Raw genomic sequence first — 20288 nt, forward strand, 5'->3', positions numbered from 1 at the left:
GAATCCTGACTCGGACATGGATGCGTGTGATGTCCTTAGGTTAGTCAGGTTTAAGCAGTTCTAAGTTCTAGAGGACTGATGACCTCAGATGTTAAGTGCCATAGTGCTCAGAGCCATTTGAACCATTTTCGAGACCCCAGCTCCCAACATCACAATATTCTCTGGTTTCGACTGTTGGGCTAGTATGATCTGTCATTCCTCCAAAGACGCTCAGTCGCCCTTCTGAAAGTGTCCCCAGCAGAGTATCAAGCTGTCATAAAGACTGTGGGTGGACGCCCTCCATATTGATGTCCACTATTAGGTATCCCAATACTTTTGAACAGACAGCGTAGTTGTAGTAAAACTAGTAGTAGTTATAGCTCTTTATTCACCCTCAAATCATTTGTACCACGTATTAGGTCTTACAGGTTAACAAACAAAGAAAATGTACTAAGGGGTTGACTTAGTCGTATTTGCAGGAGTGCATCTATTTACTGATCTTATTCAGCAGGGACTTACACGTTATGTGCAATGAGCTTTTGAACACACTTGCTCAGAAACAAGTTTGGTTACGATGTCGAAACTGACATCTATAGTGTCTGGCGTGGTCTGTAATATCGGAGATACCCATTTACCAAAATGATGCCCGACAAATCAGGATCGTCTCTGTATTCGTTTTCAGTACAGCGATATAGTCACAGGAAGCTACTACATTTTTTGAACTTGCTATCCGCAGGCAGTCTGTTCAATAGATGTGTGATCCTGTCGGTAGAATAATGTCTTGTGTAATATGTAATATGTGTACCGTGTGTAATACGTGTAGTATATATAAAATTTGAGAAAATCTTCTCCCATCTGGACCTGTTACTCGACGATGGAAATTTTTTCTGCTAGTGTACAACCGTGCTTATAGTGTAACTCATTTATTTATTCATGTAACTCTCTTCCAGACAAGGGATCAATTGTGGATAATTCATTGCTCGGGAAACACGCATAAACCGTTGCTCGCTAATGGAAATTTGCAAGTGGGTTGTTCTTTAATTTATGGAATGCAGTACCTTAACCCAGAATTTTAGCACGTTATCTGTTGGCAATAATAGCTAGAGTCGTTAGGTCAGGTTGACACAACTGATAATAATTCTGTTTTGATTCAAAGTATTTGATAAATCTGGAGATGTGCAGATAACTGATAAGGCAAGTGCTGAATGCGAGCGGCATTGCTGCGTGGCTGTCCTGAGAGATGAGTCGGACCCTCGCCTTGTGCCTGCTGACCGCAGCTTGCAGCGTGGCGCCCACACTGGGGCGCGGCAGCCGCGTGCTGGGGGGTGAGCCGGTGGACATCTCGCAGGTCCCCTGGCAGGTCTCCGTGGAGTTCATAGAGGCGCACAAATGCGGCGGCTCCATCGTCAGCCCCAGATACGTCATGACGACTGCGTGGTGCATCGTGGGCGCCGCCGAGCCAATCTATTACGTGCTGCGGGTCGGTACGTCAACGCGTGAGAGTGGCGGCGCCACGTACACCGCTTCCGATATGTTTTGGCACGAGGATTTCGATTATGTTACGACAGACAGAGACATTGGTTTCTTCGAGATCTCAGGTTCCATCTCGTTTGATGACAACGTTCAGGTATTCCGTCCAGCAATATTTAAAGTTTAGTCACTGAGAAAGATCTTACAAAATCACACTATGGTTTCACAACGAGTTTCCATTCTCGGCTGATTTGAATCTTCATGGCAGATTAAACAGTTTACTTGACCTGGACTCGAACTCGGAACTGTAGTCTCTCGAGGGGCAAATGTTCCACAGACTTTTCTTAATACAGAGTGATTCTATGATGATTTATTAATTTGAATTACGGGTCCCTGGTCTGGAAACGACCAGTCGAAAGTTATAAGCGAAAATCATTCTGATATCTCTGACGTTTGAACAAATGTACCGGTACTGTTGTTGCTAAGCATGTAGGCTAGGCAGTTTTTAGAAGTGGTAGTACAGACCTAACCAAGAAGAAATGTGCAATAAATATGAGCTCTAAAATGCCTACCTTAACAGCTATGGGTACTCATTCGGTATCAGAAAGATTTTTCACTTATAATTTTCAACATAGTCGTTTCCAGACCAAGGTCTCTAACCTGAGAGTGACATTTACCCTTCTCCACCATCCAAGAAAGTCTGTATACTAAAAACTGAGATGAGAAAAGTCATGGGATACATCGTAATTCTTTTGCACAGTGGAGTGCAGCAACTCGACGCAGCATGGAATCAACAAGTCGTTGGAAGTCCCCAACAGAAATATTCAGCCATGCTGCCTCTACAGCCGTCCACAATAGCGAAAGCGTTGCCGGTTAAGGATTTTATACAAGATTGACCTCCCGATTATGTCCCATAAGTGTTTGACGGGATTCATGTCTGGGGACTTGGGTGGCCAATCCATTTGCTCGAACTGTCCAGAATGTTCTTCAAACCAGTGCCAGTAACTGTGGCCCAGTGACATGGTGCATTGTCATCTATAACAATTGCATCGTTGTTTGGGAATATGAAATCCATGATTGGCTGCAAATGGTCTCCAAGTAGCTGAGCATAGCCGTTTTCAGTCAATGATTGGTTCAGTTGGGCCAGACGACCTAGCCCATTCCACGCAAACACAGCCCACACCATTATTGAGGCGCCACTCACTTGCACAGTGCCTTGTTTAGAACGTGGGTCCATGGTTTCGTGGGATCTGCGTCACGCTAGAACCCTACCATCAGCTCTTAGTAACTGAAACCGGGACTCATCTGACCAGACGACGGCTTTCCAGTCGTATAGTGACAAACTGATATGGTCACGAACCCAGCAGAGGCTCTACAGGTAGTGCCATGCTGTTATTTCACTCTGTTTTTCTTCTCTGATAGATAGCAGTTGCAAGATGGAAGAGGAAATACTTTCTTATACTGGAGTCTTGAATTATAATGCTTGCTTCTTTCGAATACTATTCGTGTTGTTTTCTCCCCTGAGAAACTAAACGTTGTTTTTTTCTGATAAGAGGTATATTAAATAAAATATGTTTCTTCGTAGAGCCACTCTGCCACTGTAGGCGTTAAAATCAACTTCTTCTTACGAATCTGTTTTCAAATGAACTGTGGCATTATTATCTGCTTTAGGATAAAAAAATTAATAAAATACACACATGTAGTTAAAATTCAACTAATTGTTCTGAGGGGACCTGTATTAAATGGAAGATATTCCTTCGTAGAAGCTTAAGTTCACCTTCTTTGACAGTAAGATCTTCTTCTTCTTCTGAATTATTTTTCATTGAACTAAAGCGTGATTTTCCACAATAATTTTCAAAGAAACTACTAGTTGCAGTAAGATAAAAATAATACAAACGGTACACATAAACACCTAAAACGAAGCTGATAGTTACTCATACTGTCTATTCCAATGTTGTTATTAGAAAACTGGCATATTTTTGTATGTAGCTATTTCATTTGGTCCGATGCTTTATTTTCAAGTAAAGCTAGTAATCTTTCTTACTCTTCCCCTCTATCGTTAGAATTTGCTACACAGTCTGCCCCTTTAGCCGATTCACTGCTTGTTTTTTTTGTGTTAGAATATGGTACTTCATCTGGGTTAAGTAGTCTAGCTGCTGTGACTGTGCTGGGTGAAGTATGTAGAACACTTGCAAGTTTCTTTCTGCGTAGGAACAATATCTGCTTTACATATCTACATATGAATCTGCTCTGTCTGATCAGATGTAGCTAACGATCAGTACGTAATGCGGACCTGATCACTACATGATGAGACAGGCAGAACGAACAGTAGAAAAACACGCAGGAAGTTTTGTGTTCAGTACAGAGGCAGTAACTGAATAATAGGTCGGCTATGGAATCTCAGTGACTTCTGACGTGGAATAGTCATTAGATATTACGTGAGCAACAAATCCATAACGGACATTTCAATCCATGTGTAGCTGCCGATGTTAGCTGTCGGTCATACGACTGTGAAGTTGAAATGCGAAGAACAACCATAGCTAAACCACGATCGCACAGACCTCGTGTCCCGATGGAAAAAGACCGTCGAGCATCGTGGAGGGTGGATGTAAAAAATCACGTGAGGGAAGAAGGAAGATAAAGGTTTAACGTCGCGTTGACATCGAGATCATTCGAGACATATTAGAAGATCGGTATGTGTCAAGGACGGCGAAAGATATTGGGTGTGCCCTTTAAAAGGAATCATCCCGGCATTTGGTAAGATCGATTTAAGGGAATCACGGAAAAACGAAATCTGGGTGGTAGGACGCGAATTTGAACCGTCGTCCTCCCGAATGTGCCATCTTGCTCGGTAAAAATCACATGATATCAATAGAAGGAATCGCTCGTGGCTACCAAAATGCTACCAGCAGTCCAAATTGCACAATGACTGTGCATTTTTTTTTAGTCACAAGTCTTCTGACTAGTTTGATGCGGACCGCTACGAATTCCTCAATTCCTCACCTGAAGGAACCTCTTCGTCACAGAGTAGTACTTTCAACCTACATCCTTAATTATTTGCTGAATGTATTCCAATCTCTGATCTTCCCTTATATTTTTAGTCTCTATAGCTTCCTCTAGTACCATGGAAGTAATTGCCTGATGTCTTAAGAGATGTCCTATGATCCTGTCCCTTTTCCTTGACAGTGTTTTCCAGTGTGCCGAGGGAGAAAAAAAGAGAATGGCGTATACTGGTCGAGCAGGTCCTCATAAGCCAAACATTTCTGTAGTTAATGGTAAACGATGAGCCGGCCGGTGTGGCCGAGCGGTTCTAGGCGCTTCAGTCTGGTACCGCGCGACCGCTACGGTCGCAGGTTCGAATCCTGAATGGATGGGTGTGATGTCCTTTAGTTAGTTACGTTTAAGTAGTTCTAAGTTCTAGGGGACTGATGACCTCAGATGTTAAGTCCCATAATGCTCAGAGCCATCTGTACCATTTTTTTGCTAAACGATGCACGAGGTGGTGTGGAGAGCGACTGCACTAGATATTAGATGCCTAGAAAGAGTGATTTTGATCCCGAATCACGCTATGTCCTGTGGAAAGCCGATGAATGGGTTTGAATTCGAGACTATCTGGAGAACGTTACTTCCCATCATTTGTTGTGATAACAGCGAAGTCCGGAGGTGGTGGTGTTATGATATGCGGATGTTTTTCGTGGCTATGGTTTGACCCCTTATTGTGCTTCAGTAAACTCTGCATATCGAATGACATCAACGCATTTTGCAGCATTGTGTAACACAGCAGAGGAGTTCGGAGGTGATGACTATAACAGTGGGTCAGTGCGTAACGCAGCATGTGTGATGCAATGGTTGTGAAAAACACATTCTTGAACTAGACTGGCCTATCAAAGTCCTGTGCACAGGTCAGCCACTTACCATTCCCATTAGTCCCAGTTCTAAAGAAGACGACGAACACTATTGGGACGAGCGAGAAATTTGACTTCATTCCAGCACTCAACAGTCTACATAACAATCTTTTCTGGTTTCTGCTCTTGAGCCAGCGGAACTCAAGCAGTGATGAAGGTGAAGTGTGAACACACTTCGTAATAATGGCCACTAATGTGAGTACGGATACTTTGATCAGATAGTGTATGATAGTCTATGCCGTCGCCCGCATCTCGTGGTCGTGCGGTAGCATTCTCGCTTCCCACGCCCGGGTTCCCGGGTTCGATTCCCGGCGGGGTCAGGGATTTTCTCTGCCTCGTGATGGCTGGGTGTTGTGTGCTGTCCTTAGGTTAGTTAGGTTTAAGTAGTTCTAAGTTCTAGGGGACTTATGACCACAGCAGTTGAGTCCCATAGTGCTCAGAGCCATTTGAATCTATGTCGTCTGGGTTGCACGTGACGCAGTTTGATGTGTCTGCCAGATGAATTCTGTGCAGTTTAGAACTGGTGGGGGTTTTCCATGCTGCAGCCAATTTCTACGTCCGCCTACAATTGATTTTTAAGTGTGCCTCCTGACTGTAACCACACATTTTGTTCCAGTTGTATTTTATACATTTGTGTTCTCTTCGGTTTGCTTTTCGTTCAAAGTTTTTTACTACTTTGACTTCGTGCAGATTTTTCCCAGGATATTTTCTGTCGATGCAGCTGTATTATCGAAGAAAATGTTTCAAGGGACAGCGCTGTTTCGGGATATGGTGCACTTCTATATGTGGGCCCATGTAGGCTGATGCTATTTTGTTTAAAATGTGTGCCACTACAGCATTTGGCGACCTTTTCCATTGCTTGTGTGTTGTGCTGACATTCTTGTGCTTCGTAGTTGTTATTTATGAGAGTAAGACCTTCCTTTCCTGTTGCAACATTAACGTTTCATGTTTGACTTTCAACATCTGACCTCTCTGCTTACAAACTGCCCAAGAGCTGCTGGTATTTGTTGAGCTGTCTCTCTTCGTAACTGCGATACTTGACCGACGTACTCGTAGTTTACTTTCGAGTTATATAGGTACTGACTAAAAGTAGTTTGTGTATTGTATTTATTAATTTTTTCATATTGCGGAGCCACAGTCATAATATATTTCTTTAAAGTCAGTACCTTCATTTCGGCTTCAAAGCGCCATTATCAAGTGTTTTAAGTGTTATAAATTGCCTAAGATGGCACTTAAAACACTTGATAAAGGCACTTTCAACCCGAAATCATGGCTGTGTAAGTGTAAATGTAACACTGTAAATAAACAACAGTCTAATGGCGGTACTGACTGTAAAGAAATACTGTTTTTATATTTCTTAAACTATGTTGCTGTTTGCAGGCTTGTAGTATTAACAAATAGTTTTCTGTAGTCGAGGGTGCTTATTTGGTGGATGTTGAACGTGAATTACATTCCGGTGCATTTTATTTTTTCAATTCATTTCGTACGTGCTCCGGCTCTACAGTCTATTCCCGAGCCATTGTTCAAAATTCCCGACATATTTCGGTGTAATTTATTACATGATATGGCTTCATAATTCGTTATAATTTGAGGTGCTTTTTCTACCTCATTTTCTTCCGTCACTAGATATTTGAGGTACGAGTGCACTTGGCATATGATCTTCATGTATTTATAGTCCCTGAATTTCTTGTGTCAGGGTGAACCCCGAAAGCTTGAAGAGCTAATGCTAAAAGTACCATGGACACTGGGTAACACTTTGGTACCGAATTCTTTCATACACAGTAGTCTGCGCAGTTGTCTTTTTACACAGAGACTGGACGCCCCAAATTTGCGAGGTTCCTTACTGTGTCAATTACTTCTTGCGAAAAGTGCAATGCTTTCATAGTCTGGAAGAGATGTAGATGGTTAACTTTATCAAAAGTTGTTTCGAAGGCAAGCTTTACAGTTGCTCATTGTAGGCTGGTAGCTGCTGTTGTTTCTGTAATAGGTTAAAATTTGGTGCTTTGTCCGTTCTTTTCCCACATTTGTTAAGTATGCTCCCATTATATGCTGATAACTGACTCTAGTCTTTCATTACGATCTATACGATGATATTATAGTCGCTATTTAGTACCGTTGTATGTTGAAACTTCTCAGTAGTATTCCCACCTGGGGTTTTGTGAACTAGGGCCACTGTTCGTTCCAGAATTCTTTCGGGATGTCGTTCTCGGTTTTAAAATGTAATTACGAATCAGATCCCTTAATCTATCAGGTAGATTAGAGATTCTATAAAGGGAAATGGATAGACTGAAATTAGATGTAGTGGGAATTAGTGAAATTAGATGGAGGTAGCAACAGAACTTCTAGTCAGGTGGATACAGGGCTATAAATACGTAAACAAGAACGGGTAATGTATGAGTAGGTTTATTAATAAATAAGAAAATAGAAATTCTGGCAAGTTACCACGAACAGCGTAGTAAAATCAACATAGCCAAGATAAACGTGAAGCCCACATCTACAACAGCAGAATGAGTTTCAAATGCCAACTAGCTCCGTAGATAATAAGATACTGAAGAATTGTAAGATGAGATAAAATAAATTATTCAGATTGTTAAGGGAGACGCTACGCCTTGTCTTAGAAGATGGCTTAAGGAAAGGCAAACCTACGTTTATAATATTTGTAGATTCAAGGAGAGCTTTTTACAATGGTGACTGGAATACTCTTTTCGAAAATCTGAAGGTAGCAGGGGTAAAATACTGAGAGCGAAGCCAATTACAACATTTACAGAAATCCGACGGCATTTATAAGGGTCGAAGGGCATGAAAGGGAAGCAGTGGTTGAGAATGGAGGGAGACAAGGCTGTAGCCTAACCTCCTTGTTATTCAATCTGTAGACTGAGCAATGGCTCTGAGCACTATGGGACTTAACATCTTAGGTCATCAGTCCCCTAGAACTTAGAACTAGTTAAACCTAACTAACCTAAGGACATCACACACATCCATGCCCGAGGCAGGATTCGAACCTGCGACCGTAGCAGTCGCGCGGTTCCGGACTGCGCGCCTAGAACCGCTAGACCACCGCGGCCGGCAGACTGAGCAAGCAGTAAAGGAAAAACAAAAAGAAAAAAAAAAAAAAACATGTGGCTTACGAATTAAAGTTCAGGGAGAAGAGTTAAAAATTTTAAGGTTTACCGCTAACATTTTAAATCTCTCAGACACAGCAAATGACTATGAATAACAGTTGAATGGAATGGAGAGTGTCTTGAAAGGAGAATGTAAGATGAAAATCAACTACAGCAAAATAACGATAGTGAAATGCAGTAGACTCAAATCAGGTGATGCTGAGGGAATTAGATTAAGAATCGAGTTTCTTAAAGTAGTAGATGAGTTTTGCTTTTGGGCAGCAAAATAACTGATGATGGATGAAGTAGAAAGGATATAAAATGAGACTGGCGGTGGCAAGAACAGCATTTCTGAAGCCGAAAAATCTGTTAACAGTGAATTTCCATTAAAGTGTTAGGAACGCTTCTCTGAAATTATTTTTATGGTGTGTAGCCATGTATGGAAGTGAAACATAGACGATGAACTGTTATGACAGGAAGAGAATAGAACCTTTTGAAATGTGGTGCTACAGAAGGATGGTCTATATTAGGTGGGTAGCCGCGTAATTAATGCGGAGGTACTGAATAGAATTGGAGAGAAAAGTGTGCCACAACTTGACTACAGGGACTACATTTCGAGACATCAAGATATCACCAGTTTAGTAATAGAGTGCGGGCTTTCAAACACTAATGGATGAAATGAAATGAGGTGGCCCTCAACTACGCACTCACAGACTCAGAGTTGCAACATTAAAAGTTTTGGCTGGTTTCGTTGTCTAGGGGTTGGGATACGTAGTTGCCGCATTACAGGCCAAATACTGCTGAGTCTACAGTATTCGATAAGAATACACACATGGACTGAATGGTCGAAGATTTCTATCACTCGGCAATTGCGAATTATGAATGTAACATATAAATTTATAAATGAAATATTGCAATTAAATAAAATCTGCAGGTACTATCTTAACGACTTTAAATGAGTTCGATAGAAGAAGTACTTTTGAGAATGCGGTATATTTCTGCAAAACACTTATTGGTGTCGATGGTCCAGCAATTAAATAAAATATAAGTTGAATAGCAGGGAAACAATAGATTCCTACTGCACGTAATTAGTTAAGAACGACAACATAGCTCGTGAGATATTCACTTCTAAACGCACACTACGTCTTCACCGCAGAAGCCATGGAATATCACAAGTACACAAGTCGGCACTCCGAAGTACTTCTATCTCTCGCTTCCACGCACAAACCGCCCCACACTGTCCAAATCTTTCGGCGACTCTCCGTTGCACCGTCGCGTCCAGCCCTTCTCGTGGCCTGTGCCGTCCTCTCCCGAACTGCCGCACCGCTCAGAACTCCTCGTGTCCTCTCCATTCAAGAGCGCTGTGATTGGCTAGAGCGCTCCAGCCATGTCTTAAAGTCAATGCACTTTCACAGACATAAGACACATTCGAAATACTGGATTTACGCTTAAATACTTGAAATTAAATAAATATTCCTATGGCTGGACCATAAACACGCTCTAACACACATTATTAAATACATAAACAATTGCCGGCCGGTGTGGCCGAGCGGTTCTAGGCGCTTCAGTCTGAAACCGCGCGACCGGTATGGTCGCAGGTTCGAATCCTGCCTCGGGCATGGATGCGTGTGATATCCTTAGGTTAGTTAGGTTTAAGTAGTTCTAAGTTCTAGGGGACTGATGACCTCAGAAGTTAAGTCCCGTAGTGCTCAGAGCCATTTTTTTAACATAAACAATTAAATAAACATATATCAAAAGAAAAGAAGCAAAAGGTAGGCCAGAAGCCTAAACACAGTAAATATTTAACCAATTTCATCGTGAATAGTCGGATATACACAAAGACATTGATGAAAAAATAAATTTATAGGCATCGTGCTACCGTTTCTTCGTACAACTGTGGAGTACTTATGGCCTGACACGATTGATAGTAATCGGCCGCTTTGACCTCCAATAACTCATGTACTATTCAAGTTACATGCTTGTAATTCATACCAATTTAGGTTTGCACTAGTAGCTTTCTAAAGACACGTAGATCGAAGAAATCGGATGAACCGTTTAGATTCTTGGAATTTCGTTGCTGGGTGTTACTTGTATAATTTACCGTCATATACTAAACTTTAAACCAATAAAGATATTGAAAATCTGATTACACCATCAGAAACGTCGTGCAAATAATAGTAATGTACAGGTTTCTTTCTGAGTCATCATGATTCATCTGGCTACTATTAATTTCTATACGGACTGTGAAATGTCTGCCATTAGGGTTTCACAAAGTCCGCCATCTTTGGCACTCCCGGCATAGACATCTCCTTCATCGACACAAAGCACCGTCCTCGTCACAGCCGAATTCGCAGCCACGCGGCTGAACCATGCGCTGGGGCTACCCCTCTCGTCCGGGTAACTTTCGCCACCATGTGTTTGTTGCTGGGCCCCGGCTTTGACGAACGTCCTGTGTGGCCGGCCCAATTCCGAACATATAATATTTCCAGGGCGCCACAACTCGCCCGTTACCTCACAAGAGGAAAGCGTAGGGGGTGTGCAAAAATCGTAGAGCAAGACCAAGAGATGAATACAGTTAGCAGATTCAGGAGGATGTCGGTTGCAGCGGTTATCGGGAGATGAAAAGGCTTGCACAGGATAGAGTAGCACAGAGAATTGCATCAAACCAGTCTTCGGACTGCAGATCATAACATTAAAAATTTAATTAAACATGAGTGTCATCTAACAGTTAATCGTTGTCTAAAAATTCGATATAGCTCAGTAGATAAGCCACCGGAGCCAGACGATTTATTTCTATGGCTTCTTCTTCGGTTATCTCCGTTGCTAACTCGTCTGCGGCTTCAGGGCTGAAAGTTCCAGACGTCCTTGTTTTAATGGCTTTCTCCTTTATTTCATCCATTAGTGTGTTGGCTAGTAGTTCTGTACAGTATAAATGGATTTTTTTATATTATTTTAAATCATTTGTTCAACAGTCTCCCGTTTGTATTTCTTAAGTCTACCAGTATTTTCCTGTGATTTTCGTTTATTTTCTTGTATGAAGTGGTCCACTGACGACGTTTTTTGTTGTGTAGTGGAGTTCTAATTTTACGCCCCCCCCCCCCCCCCCAATTGTCGTGGTTTCAGGCTAATATTTTAGCTGATACCCATTTAATCTGTACGTAACTCTCTATTAATATTAAAACTAGTTTAAACGAGTGTCTCAGGCACTAATAGTTGAGCCATACCTTCTTCCTGGCGATAATTTTCTTGCAGGAGTAGTTTTTCATGATTTATGTTATTTTGGTTTAGCACGCATTATTTGTTACGGCGTAAAAGTCAAGTGCCGGCACGTTAGTCGGGAACGGTAGAGCAGAGAGCACGCCGACCGACCTCCCTCCAGGACGACAACGCGACAGCAGTGGCCCCTATGTGAAGAGGACATAAGCGCCGCGCCCGACTGGTCGCGGCCAGTTCAAGAGTAGCTTCAAGACCAGTCATTTCGCTTGTACTATGTAGCATTGTCTACACCGGAGAAACTTCAGTATTTCGTATGTCGCCCTTTGCTTGCAGCGCATCTGGGTAGTCACAAAGTTAGGTATCGTAATGTTTTCCTTTTGTAATAATTGTTTGATTTGTATGAATGTTGGCCAGTGATCCGAGAAAGCAGGTTTCCTAGACCACATATTTTACGACTAGGCTGGATTTAAAATTATTCTGTTCAAAGTTGAATTGTACGTTTGGAATCTTCTGTCACATTGTACCTACGTACCATGAAAGGCTATGTGGCGTCTTGTGGCCTGACAGATGAGCTACGTTTAGTTTTCTCAGTCCCGTTTCTTCTGCAGTTGTCTTTTTCCTATGGGTTTGTAAGTGACGTGCACTTAAGTGGTGTTTGTGAAATGAGTGGAGCCCTGAGCTATGTCTAGGTGGCTAAAAGAGCCACACGCAAATAGAAATGCTATTTGACATTAAAATCAAAGTAAAAGGTTGGGTCGCCACCAACTCTAGCCACACGACAAAAAAGACGTTCGACTGAGTTGGAAAATTAATTAATTTAGTCATAAGAAAAAACTCATAAAAGAACATTCATTGTAATGTCACTCATAAAAAATGGGATGAAATTATTGATATGATCCAGGGATTGTTCACATGAAACAAATATTAAAATAAAGTAAAAAGTGTGTGAACACTGTGAATAAGAGCAGCTTGCAGCATCATTCCTGAAAACAAGATCTATTCTAAAGAATTTGTTTTAAGTAAAAAGGAAACACTAATTATTGGACCTGTACACATGGAAAAGCTACGGATGGGCTAACAAGGAAACTACAAGGTAAATGGCATAGGTAAAAGAGACGTAACATTGGTACACTGGATATGACTTGAAACAAAATTATTTATTTCCTAAGACAATTATATAAAATATCTATACAGCTTATGTTGCCTGGTAACTAAGTACGATTGCTTGTGAAACGCTATATGATTCACGACAGAATCTCTTAATTTAGAATCGCGGTCCTATTTGGAGTGGGACGGGAAAGGTTTAATACTCGCACTCAGATCCACATTCACTCAAAGAACAGCAAGGGCGGCCCCAACACCAACATGCAACGAAGCTAGGAGGTTTGTCCCGCTGTGCTGAGAAATGATTAAATAAAAGAGTAAATCTGAACATCACGGTTGCATTTAAAGTTGAACCTCGGTTTGGAGAAACAGCCTCAATGAGGGCCACACATACACGGTTACGCGCTTAACATAAAATCACGAACCACAAATGTAATTGAATAATCCGAACACGATATATTTAATGTTCCAAAATCAGAGCAATAAGTAAACTCTAGGACAGAGACAGGGGCCATGGGAAAGTTAGGATCACAGTTAACTCTTGCGGCCACGTGGTTCGCGGAGACACGGTTTCTACGTACCGCGGCCAAATTTTAGCAACATTAAACCACGCATCCGCGAACAATTAACATTTTACAGAGGACACATTTGAATAGAGAAAGGGTATTGGCAGAAGCCCAAAAAACTAACATTAACCCACGTGAATGGTTTCCAAAGGACATATAGTAATGAAACAAAGAAAATTCACAAAGAGGCAAAAATTATCAAGATTCGGAAAAGATTAGAATATATACGTACTGTCACAGGCACACAAACATTCACACTGAACCGAGGGCGCACTTCCTACCTGAGATCACTTCAACATGTGCAACACCTTTGTGCTACATTCTTCTTACGGACCAAAGTCTACATTAGGAATCAAACTGAAAGTCTGAAAAAGCCTTGAATTCCTTGCTGTGCCAACAGAAAAACTATCTTTATAAGACAAAACGAGAGGCCAAAAGCTGCACAAGGTGCAAATTCAGTGAGACTGAATTACAAAAAGCTCCCCTCTCGCTATGAGACAAAGCGCCAGGTGGTTAAATCATCTCACCTTTCTTCGAAGAGACCTCGGCTGCAGACCCTCAGACTGCCCATCTCACAGTAAAACTTCTGCCAAACAACCCCGTGGCCAGGAAAACAGAGACGAGGCTTTCGCCACAACCTAACACCGGTAACTTTCACACAAAGGGAACAAACCTCTTTGCCTACCTGAAAACTACAAGGGTAGGCCATTCTGTAAGACTACCGCTGATTCTCTGCAACAGACTTAACCACCATACAGCAAAATGAAACACACTCACATTCATTCACTCACGCATGCCAGAGAGTTTTGGAATAGGAGAGCAAGGGATAAACATTTTATGGAATCATAGTCGTAAGTTGGGTTACATATAAAAACATGGAAGACTTATAATGGCTTTATAGACGCATTTGCAAGTCTGAAAAGAACCAACATACAAATGTCTGCAAATCGTAGAAAGAAATAGGCTACGGCTAGATTGAATTATAGCTCAGTCTTCTCTGGTACGAAATTCGGCAACGAGAACACCCGAATTGTTCTGTAGGATGCAAAGTGCACTGGAAAGCAAATAAAATGATAATGAAAGAGGACTACAGTATTCTTTCAAGTGTACAGTACATATGGACGCTACACGACCTGAGAATATATCTGGCCATGTCTCTGATTGAAAAACGTGTTTCCTTAAACTGAATGTGGCGTGAATTATGTTTAGAGAGTACCCAGCGAAGAAGGTGAAACCAGTCTGTATGCATATTTAACCTCTAACGTATCAAGTAAAATTAACTGTCTGATGATACTTTCCAGCCTCATAGACATGTGAAAATTGGGTGTCCGATCCAGGTCTGTTTCTACCATCCATAGCCGTTTCTACCACTGCGCAAAATTTTATATAGGGAAAATGGGAGGAAAAAAGTATTCTCAAATCAATCAGTGAAAAAATTGAGTAAATGAGGAGAAAAATTTGAAAAAGGGAAAAATTAAAACAAAGAATTGTTTTCAAAAGTATGGGGAATTGTTATTTAATAAATCTTTACTTACTTTGACGAAAGTAAACACATTACCTCGACCTACCTCAGAACTAACGCACTCGGTACTGAGTACAAAACGGAAAGAAACATGACCTTGATTCACCGAGTTCTAGAGCGGAGCTCGTGCGCTGGCTTGCGAACATGTTGCCGTTGTACGATTATGTTGTTGATAGTCGAAGGTGGAGGATGTTGGGGAGACCGATGACAGTAAAAAAAGAAGGGGTGTAATTTTTCAGTTCTCGCATAGGGCAGCAAAACATCTAGCAACGACCCTGATCTGATCTTCCCAAACCATTTGCAAATACAAGTTGTTCGGGTTACGTTGTAAAAGTACGTCTACTTCTTCTGTAAAAATCTCTACTCTCTGGCGTATTTTCTCAGACTCTGAAGGCATACAGGTGTTAATTAATATGGTATTACTGATTGCACCAGCTGTAACTCTGCTACTTGGCATTTCCCAGTGTTTGCAACTGTGATCCCTTCCTTGGTCATAAATGCTATTCTGAGTTCGTTGTCGTATCTAGGTTTTGTTATGGAATTGCAGCCCTTGATGCGATCCAAATAAACATCTGACAGTTCTTGCGACATCACGAGGTTAGTATCAGCTACTTATAAAACTCCAGCCCCGGAACTCTAAGCACGCAAAAGCTGCTTTACTTTCTATTTTGGTACAATCATGGAGTTCATCCCATAACGTATCTGAACGCATTGTTCAGAATGCTATTAACCATTAAATCTAAAATTTTAGTAATAGATATTCCTTTAAGATTCATATTATCTACACTTTCACTCTAGTTTCTTTCTTCTAATATTTACGTCCCACAGCAGACTACCCTGTTACCGTTACTGTTTCCACAGGCCATTCCTCTGGCGACTGAAGAGCTCGAGGCAGGCACTTCCGTGACGGTGAGTGGCTGGGGAAGCCTTCAACCAGGGGCAGACTACCCAGAGCAGCTGCACGCCGTCAACACGACTATCATCGACCGCTCCTCGTGCAACGACACCTACGAAGGCCTCATTACGGAGAACATGATCTGCGCTGGTGAGCCCGAAGGTGGCAAAGACTCTTGCAACGGTGACAAAGGTGGTCCTCTGGTTGCGAACTCCACGCAGTACAGTATCATTTCGTGGGGGTACGGTTGTTTTTACCCACCATACCCAGGTGTCTACACCAACATCGTTTCCCTGCGCTCTTGGATTAACGAAACAATTGGCGTCTAACTAATTCTATGATTTCTGCATTCAGAAAGTTGCCTCATGTATTCACACACAAATACAGACATACACAGCCGTGTATGACAAAGATTAATTTTAGACATGCACATTCAGCTATGTCCAAACCTATTTGTTCTGTTATAAAATTATACTGCGTGTGAGCACCCATCAGGAGATAAAAGATTCGCTGTCTTTTCCCTTGTTCAACACCAGGAACAAAATACTAGCAAAAAAAAAAAAAAAAAAGAAAAATCTCCGTTTCATGAAGAACCTCTTGTAACTGGAAGACACCTCAGGAAGGGCATACCTTGGTATAAAGCAACCTCTTTCATCAAATCGATCTGTTTAAGTGGAGACAAATCAACAAACAAACCCCTTCATTGCATGTTGATTATTGGAATGTTTGTGACAAAGCAATTAGGAACGTTTTGTGCAAAAATACTAGAAAGCAAGGACATACAGTGTTCCACAAAAGCGAGTGAATGGATCCACAGAAATTTCATAATACCAGATGATGGTAACACAGGATATTAACATATGCATAAATTTATGCTTACAGTACAAATATAGATTACATGTGGTACGTTCAAACACACACACACACACACACACACACACACACACACACACACACACACACACACACACACACACACACGTTATTAAATTCTTGTTTCAGATGTAAGAGTCAACAAAATACTTCTTGCATTGTAGAATTTGCTGTCAAATACTGCAGCATAACTATTTTGCCTGTCATGCCTTGAAAAATGTGTGTATTAAAGAGTAATTTCAAGAGTAAATAAGTTCAGCTTTCTGTTAACTGCCATCTCCTTTCAAGACATAAAACATACGTTACTAAAAAATATGCAGAGATTCAACAATGGTAATGAAGCCCGTATTGTACTATGCCACCGAGATCTACGCAGAGTGGTGGGTGTGACGTGACTCTAATCTGTATACTGACAATAGCCCTGCCTTCAAGACTAGACACACCTCGTCCAAGTACTAATATAAATCGTTAAATTATTTAATTGAGTGAAGGTAATAGGAACTGCGTACAAACTACGCATCCGACTAAAACGGAAGTACTCTGGATACATGCCCCTACTACATTGTACATACTGTCAATATTACATTCGTCAATAGTTTTGCAATGCGTTAAATTGGTGAAGGATCAACTCACTTTAGTATAGGTACTTATCGTTATAGTAATTAGGATTTAATTGAATCTTGTGCACACTGCACGTTTTCTAAAACGTAAATACGCTCGTTGAGTCAGTCGTAACGTGGATTGCTACTGGCAACAAAAATTCAACAATTCTCAGTGAAATGGCGTACGCTATAATTCGTAAATTGCGCAGATTATGGCGTTGTTATCAATTATCTAAACGATTAAAATCTCTTACTGACAGAAAACAACTTTAGAACCCGAAATAGCTATAGTTATCGACGATTATTTTGCATTATTCACGCTAGTGATAGGTGTAGTTTGCTACGCCAAGAACTTTTCACTCACTACTATAAAACAGAATCACCTGAATACGCGTATAAATATTACCGTGACCAACGTTTCACTTGCTTATGGATAAAGACGTTAACATTCCGGCCTTTTTTAATGAAATCGAATTAAGTCATTTTTCTCTAATTAGTGATTTTTAAATCGAAATGAAATCTCAGTATGACATTGATCCTTTGACGCTAGTTCTCCGACCTGGAATAACTGACTTATCTAAGCAAGACTGACTTTTAACTGCTTTGCATCAATATAGCTCTTTATTATTTACGTCACATGCGTATCTTTCAGTGGGGATTCAGTCCTTTGGAAAGAATTAGATTCCGAGCTCAGAATTCAGTTTAACTTTTCTTGGTTGTTGTTGTGATCTTTAATCCAAGAACTGGTTTATGCAGCTCTCCATGCTACTCTATCCTGTGCAGGCCTCTTCATCTCCGAGTTACAACCTATATCCCTCTGAATCTGCCTGGTGTATTCATCTCTTGGTCTCCCTCCACGATTTTTCCCCTGCAGGCTGCCCTCCAATACTAAATTGGTGATCCCTTGACGCCTCAGAATATGTTCTACCTACCGATGCCTTCTTTTAGTCAGATTGTACCACAAATTCCTCTTCTCCTCATTTCTATTCAGTACCCCTTCATTAGTTACATGACCTATCCATCTAATCTTCAGCATTCTTCTGTAGAACCACATATCAAAAGTATCTTTTCTTTTCTTGTCTAAACTGTTATCGTCCACGTCTCACTTCCATAAATGGCTACACACCATGCAAATACTTTCAGAAGGGACTCCCTGAAATCTATATTGGATGTTAACAATTTTCTCTTCCCCAGAAACGCTTTTCTTGCCATTGCTAGTCTATCTTTTATATCGTTCCTATTTCGACCATCATCAGATATTTTGCTTCCCGACCTACAAAAGTCACTTACTCCTTTAAGTGTCTCATTTCCTAACCTAATTCCCTCAGAATCACCTGATTTAATTCGACTACATTCCATTATCCTCGTTTTGCTTTTATTGATTTTCATCTTATATCCTCCATTGAAGCTACTGTCCACTCCGTTCAACCACTCTTTCAAGTCCTTTGCTGTCTTTGACAGAATTACAATATCATTGGCAAACCTCAAAATTTTTGTTTCTTCTTCCTGGATTTGAATTCCCGCTCCAAATTTTTCTTTTGTTTCCTTTAGCGCTTACCCAAGATACAGACTGAATAATATCGGGGATATGCTACAACCCTGTCTCACTCCGTTCTCAACCGCAACCCTTTCGTGCCCCTCGACTCTTATAACTGCCATCTGCCTTCTGTACAAATTTTAAATAGCCGTTGGCACCCTGCATTTTACCCTTACAACCTTTAGAATGTCAAAGAAAATATTTCAGTTAATATTGTCAAAAGCGTTCTGTAAGTCTACAGATGCTATAAATGTAGGTTTGCCTTTCCTTAACCTATCTTCTATGAGAAGTCGTGGGGCCGATATTGCCTCGCGTGTTCCTAAATTTCTCTGGAATCCAAAATGATGTTCATCAAGGTCCGCTTCTATCAGTTTTTCCATTCTTCTGTAACGGATTCGTGTTAGGATTTTGCAGCCATGACTCATTAAGCTGATGGTTCGGTAATTTTCACACCTGTCACCACCTGCTTTCTTTGGGAATGGTATTATTATGTTCTTCTGGAAGTTTGAGGGTATCTCGCCTGTCCCATACATCTTGTCTCCCAAGGCTATCAGTAGCTCCAATGGAATGTTGTGTACTCCAGGAGCCTTGTTTCGACTCAAGTCTTTCCGTGCTTTTTCAGATTCTTCATGCAGTATCGTATCTCCCTTCTCATCTTCCTCTACGTCCTTGTCCATTTCCATAATATTGTCCCCAAGTACATCTCCCTTCTATAGACCCTCTGTATACTCCTTCCACCTTCCTGCTTTCCCTCCTTTGCTTAGGAGTGGTTTCCCATCTGAGGTTTTGATATTCATACAGGTGGTTCTCCTTTCTCCAAATGTCTCTCTAATTTTCCTGTAGGCGGTAGCTATCGTACCCTAGTGATATGTGCTTCTACATCCTTACATTTGTCTCCTGGTCATTCCTGCTTAGCCATTTTGCGCTTCCTATCAATCCCCTTTTTTAGACTTTTGTATTCCCTTTCGCCTGCTTCATTTATTGAATTTTTATATTTTCTCCTTTCATCGATTAAATTCAATATTTCTTGTGTTACCAAAGGATTTCTATTAGTACTCGTATTTTTATCTTCTTGATCCTTTGCTGCCTTCGCTGTTTCATCTCTCAAAGCTACCCATTCTTCTTCTCTTGTATTCCTTTCCCCTGTTCTTGTCAATTGTTCCCTAATGCTCTCTCTGAAACCCTCTATAACCTCTGGGTCTTTCAACTCATCCAAGTCTCATCGCCTTAAATTTCTGTCCTACAGTTTCTTCAGTTTCAATCTAGTTCGTAACCAATAAATTGTGGTCAGAGTCCACATCTGCCCTGGAAATGTCTTTCAATTTAAAATCTGCTTCCTAAATCTCTGTCTAACCATTATATGATCAATCTGAAACCTTCAAGCGTCTCCAGGTCCCTTCCATTATACAACCTTCTTTCATGATTCTAAAACCCAGTGTAAGCTATGATTAAATTATGATCTGTGCAGAATTCTACCAGCGGCTTCCTCTTTTATTCCTTTCCCCAAGTCAGTATTCA

The 20288-nt window shown here is 41.1% G+C and overlaps 1 protein-coding gene across 1 annotated transcript; it reads left to right on the plus strand.

Annotated features, from left to right (window-relative positions):
- Positions 1-1213: 1213 nt before the first annotated feature.
- LOC126253163 (trypsin-1-like) lies at positions 1214-16327 on the plus strand. The gene is made up of 2 exons (XM_049954321.1): positions 1214-1606; positions 15725-16327. Exons 1-2 carry the CDS (start codon positions 1220-1222, stop codon positions 16085-16087), a joined length of 750 nt encoding a protein of 249 aa, XP_049810278.1. The 5' UTR covers positions 1214-1219; the 3' UTR covers positions 16088-16327.
- Positions 16328-20288: the final 3961 nt, after the last annotated feature.

The sequence above is a fragment of the Schistocerca nitens genome, chromosome 4 (genome assembly GCF_023898315.1).
Source record: "Schistocerca nitens isolate TAMUIC-IGC-003100 chromosome 4, iqSchNite1.1, whole genome shotgun sequence".
In the NCBI taxonomy this organism is placed as follows: domain Eukaryota; kingdom Metazoa; phylum Arthropoda; class Insecta; order Orthoptera; family Acrididae; genus Schistocerca; species Schistocerca nitens.

Coding starts and splice junctions, on each gene's coding strand:
- LOC126253163 (XM_049954321.1), top strand. CDS start 1,220: ATGAGTCGGACCCTCGCCTTGTGCCTGCTGACCGCAGCTTGCAGCGTG. Junction 1,607..15,724: donor CGTTTGATGACAACGTTCAG/GTATTCCGTCCA, acceptor CTGTTTCCACAG/GCCATTCCTCTGGCGACTGA.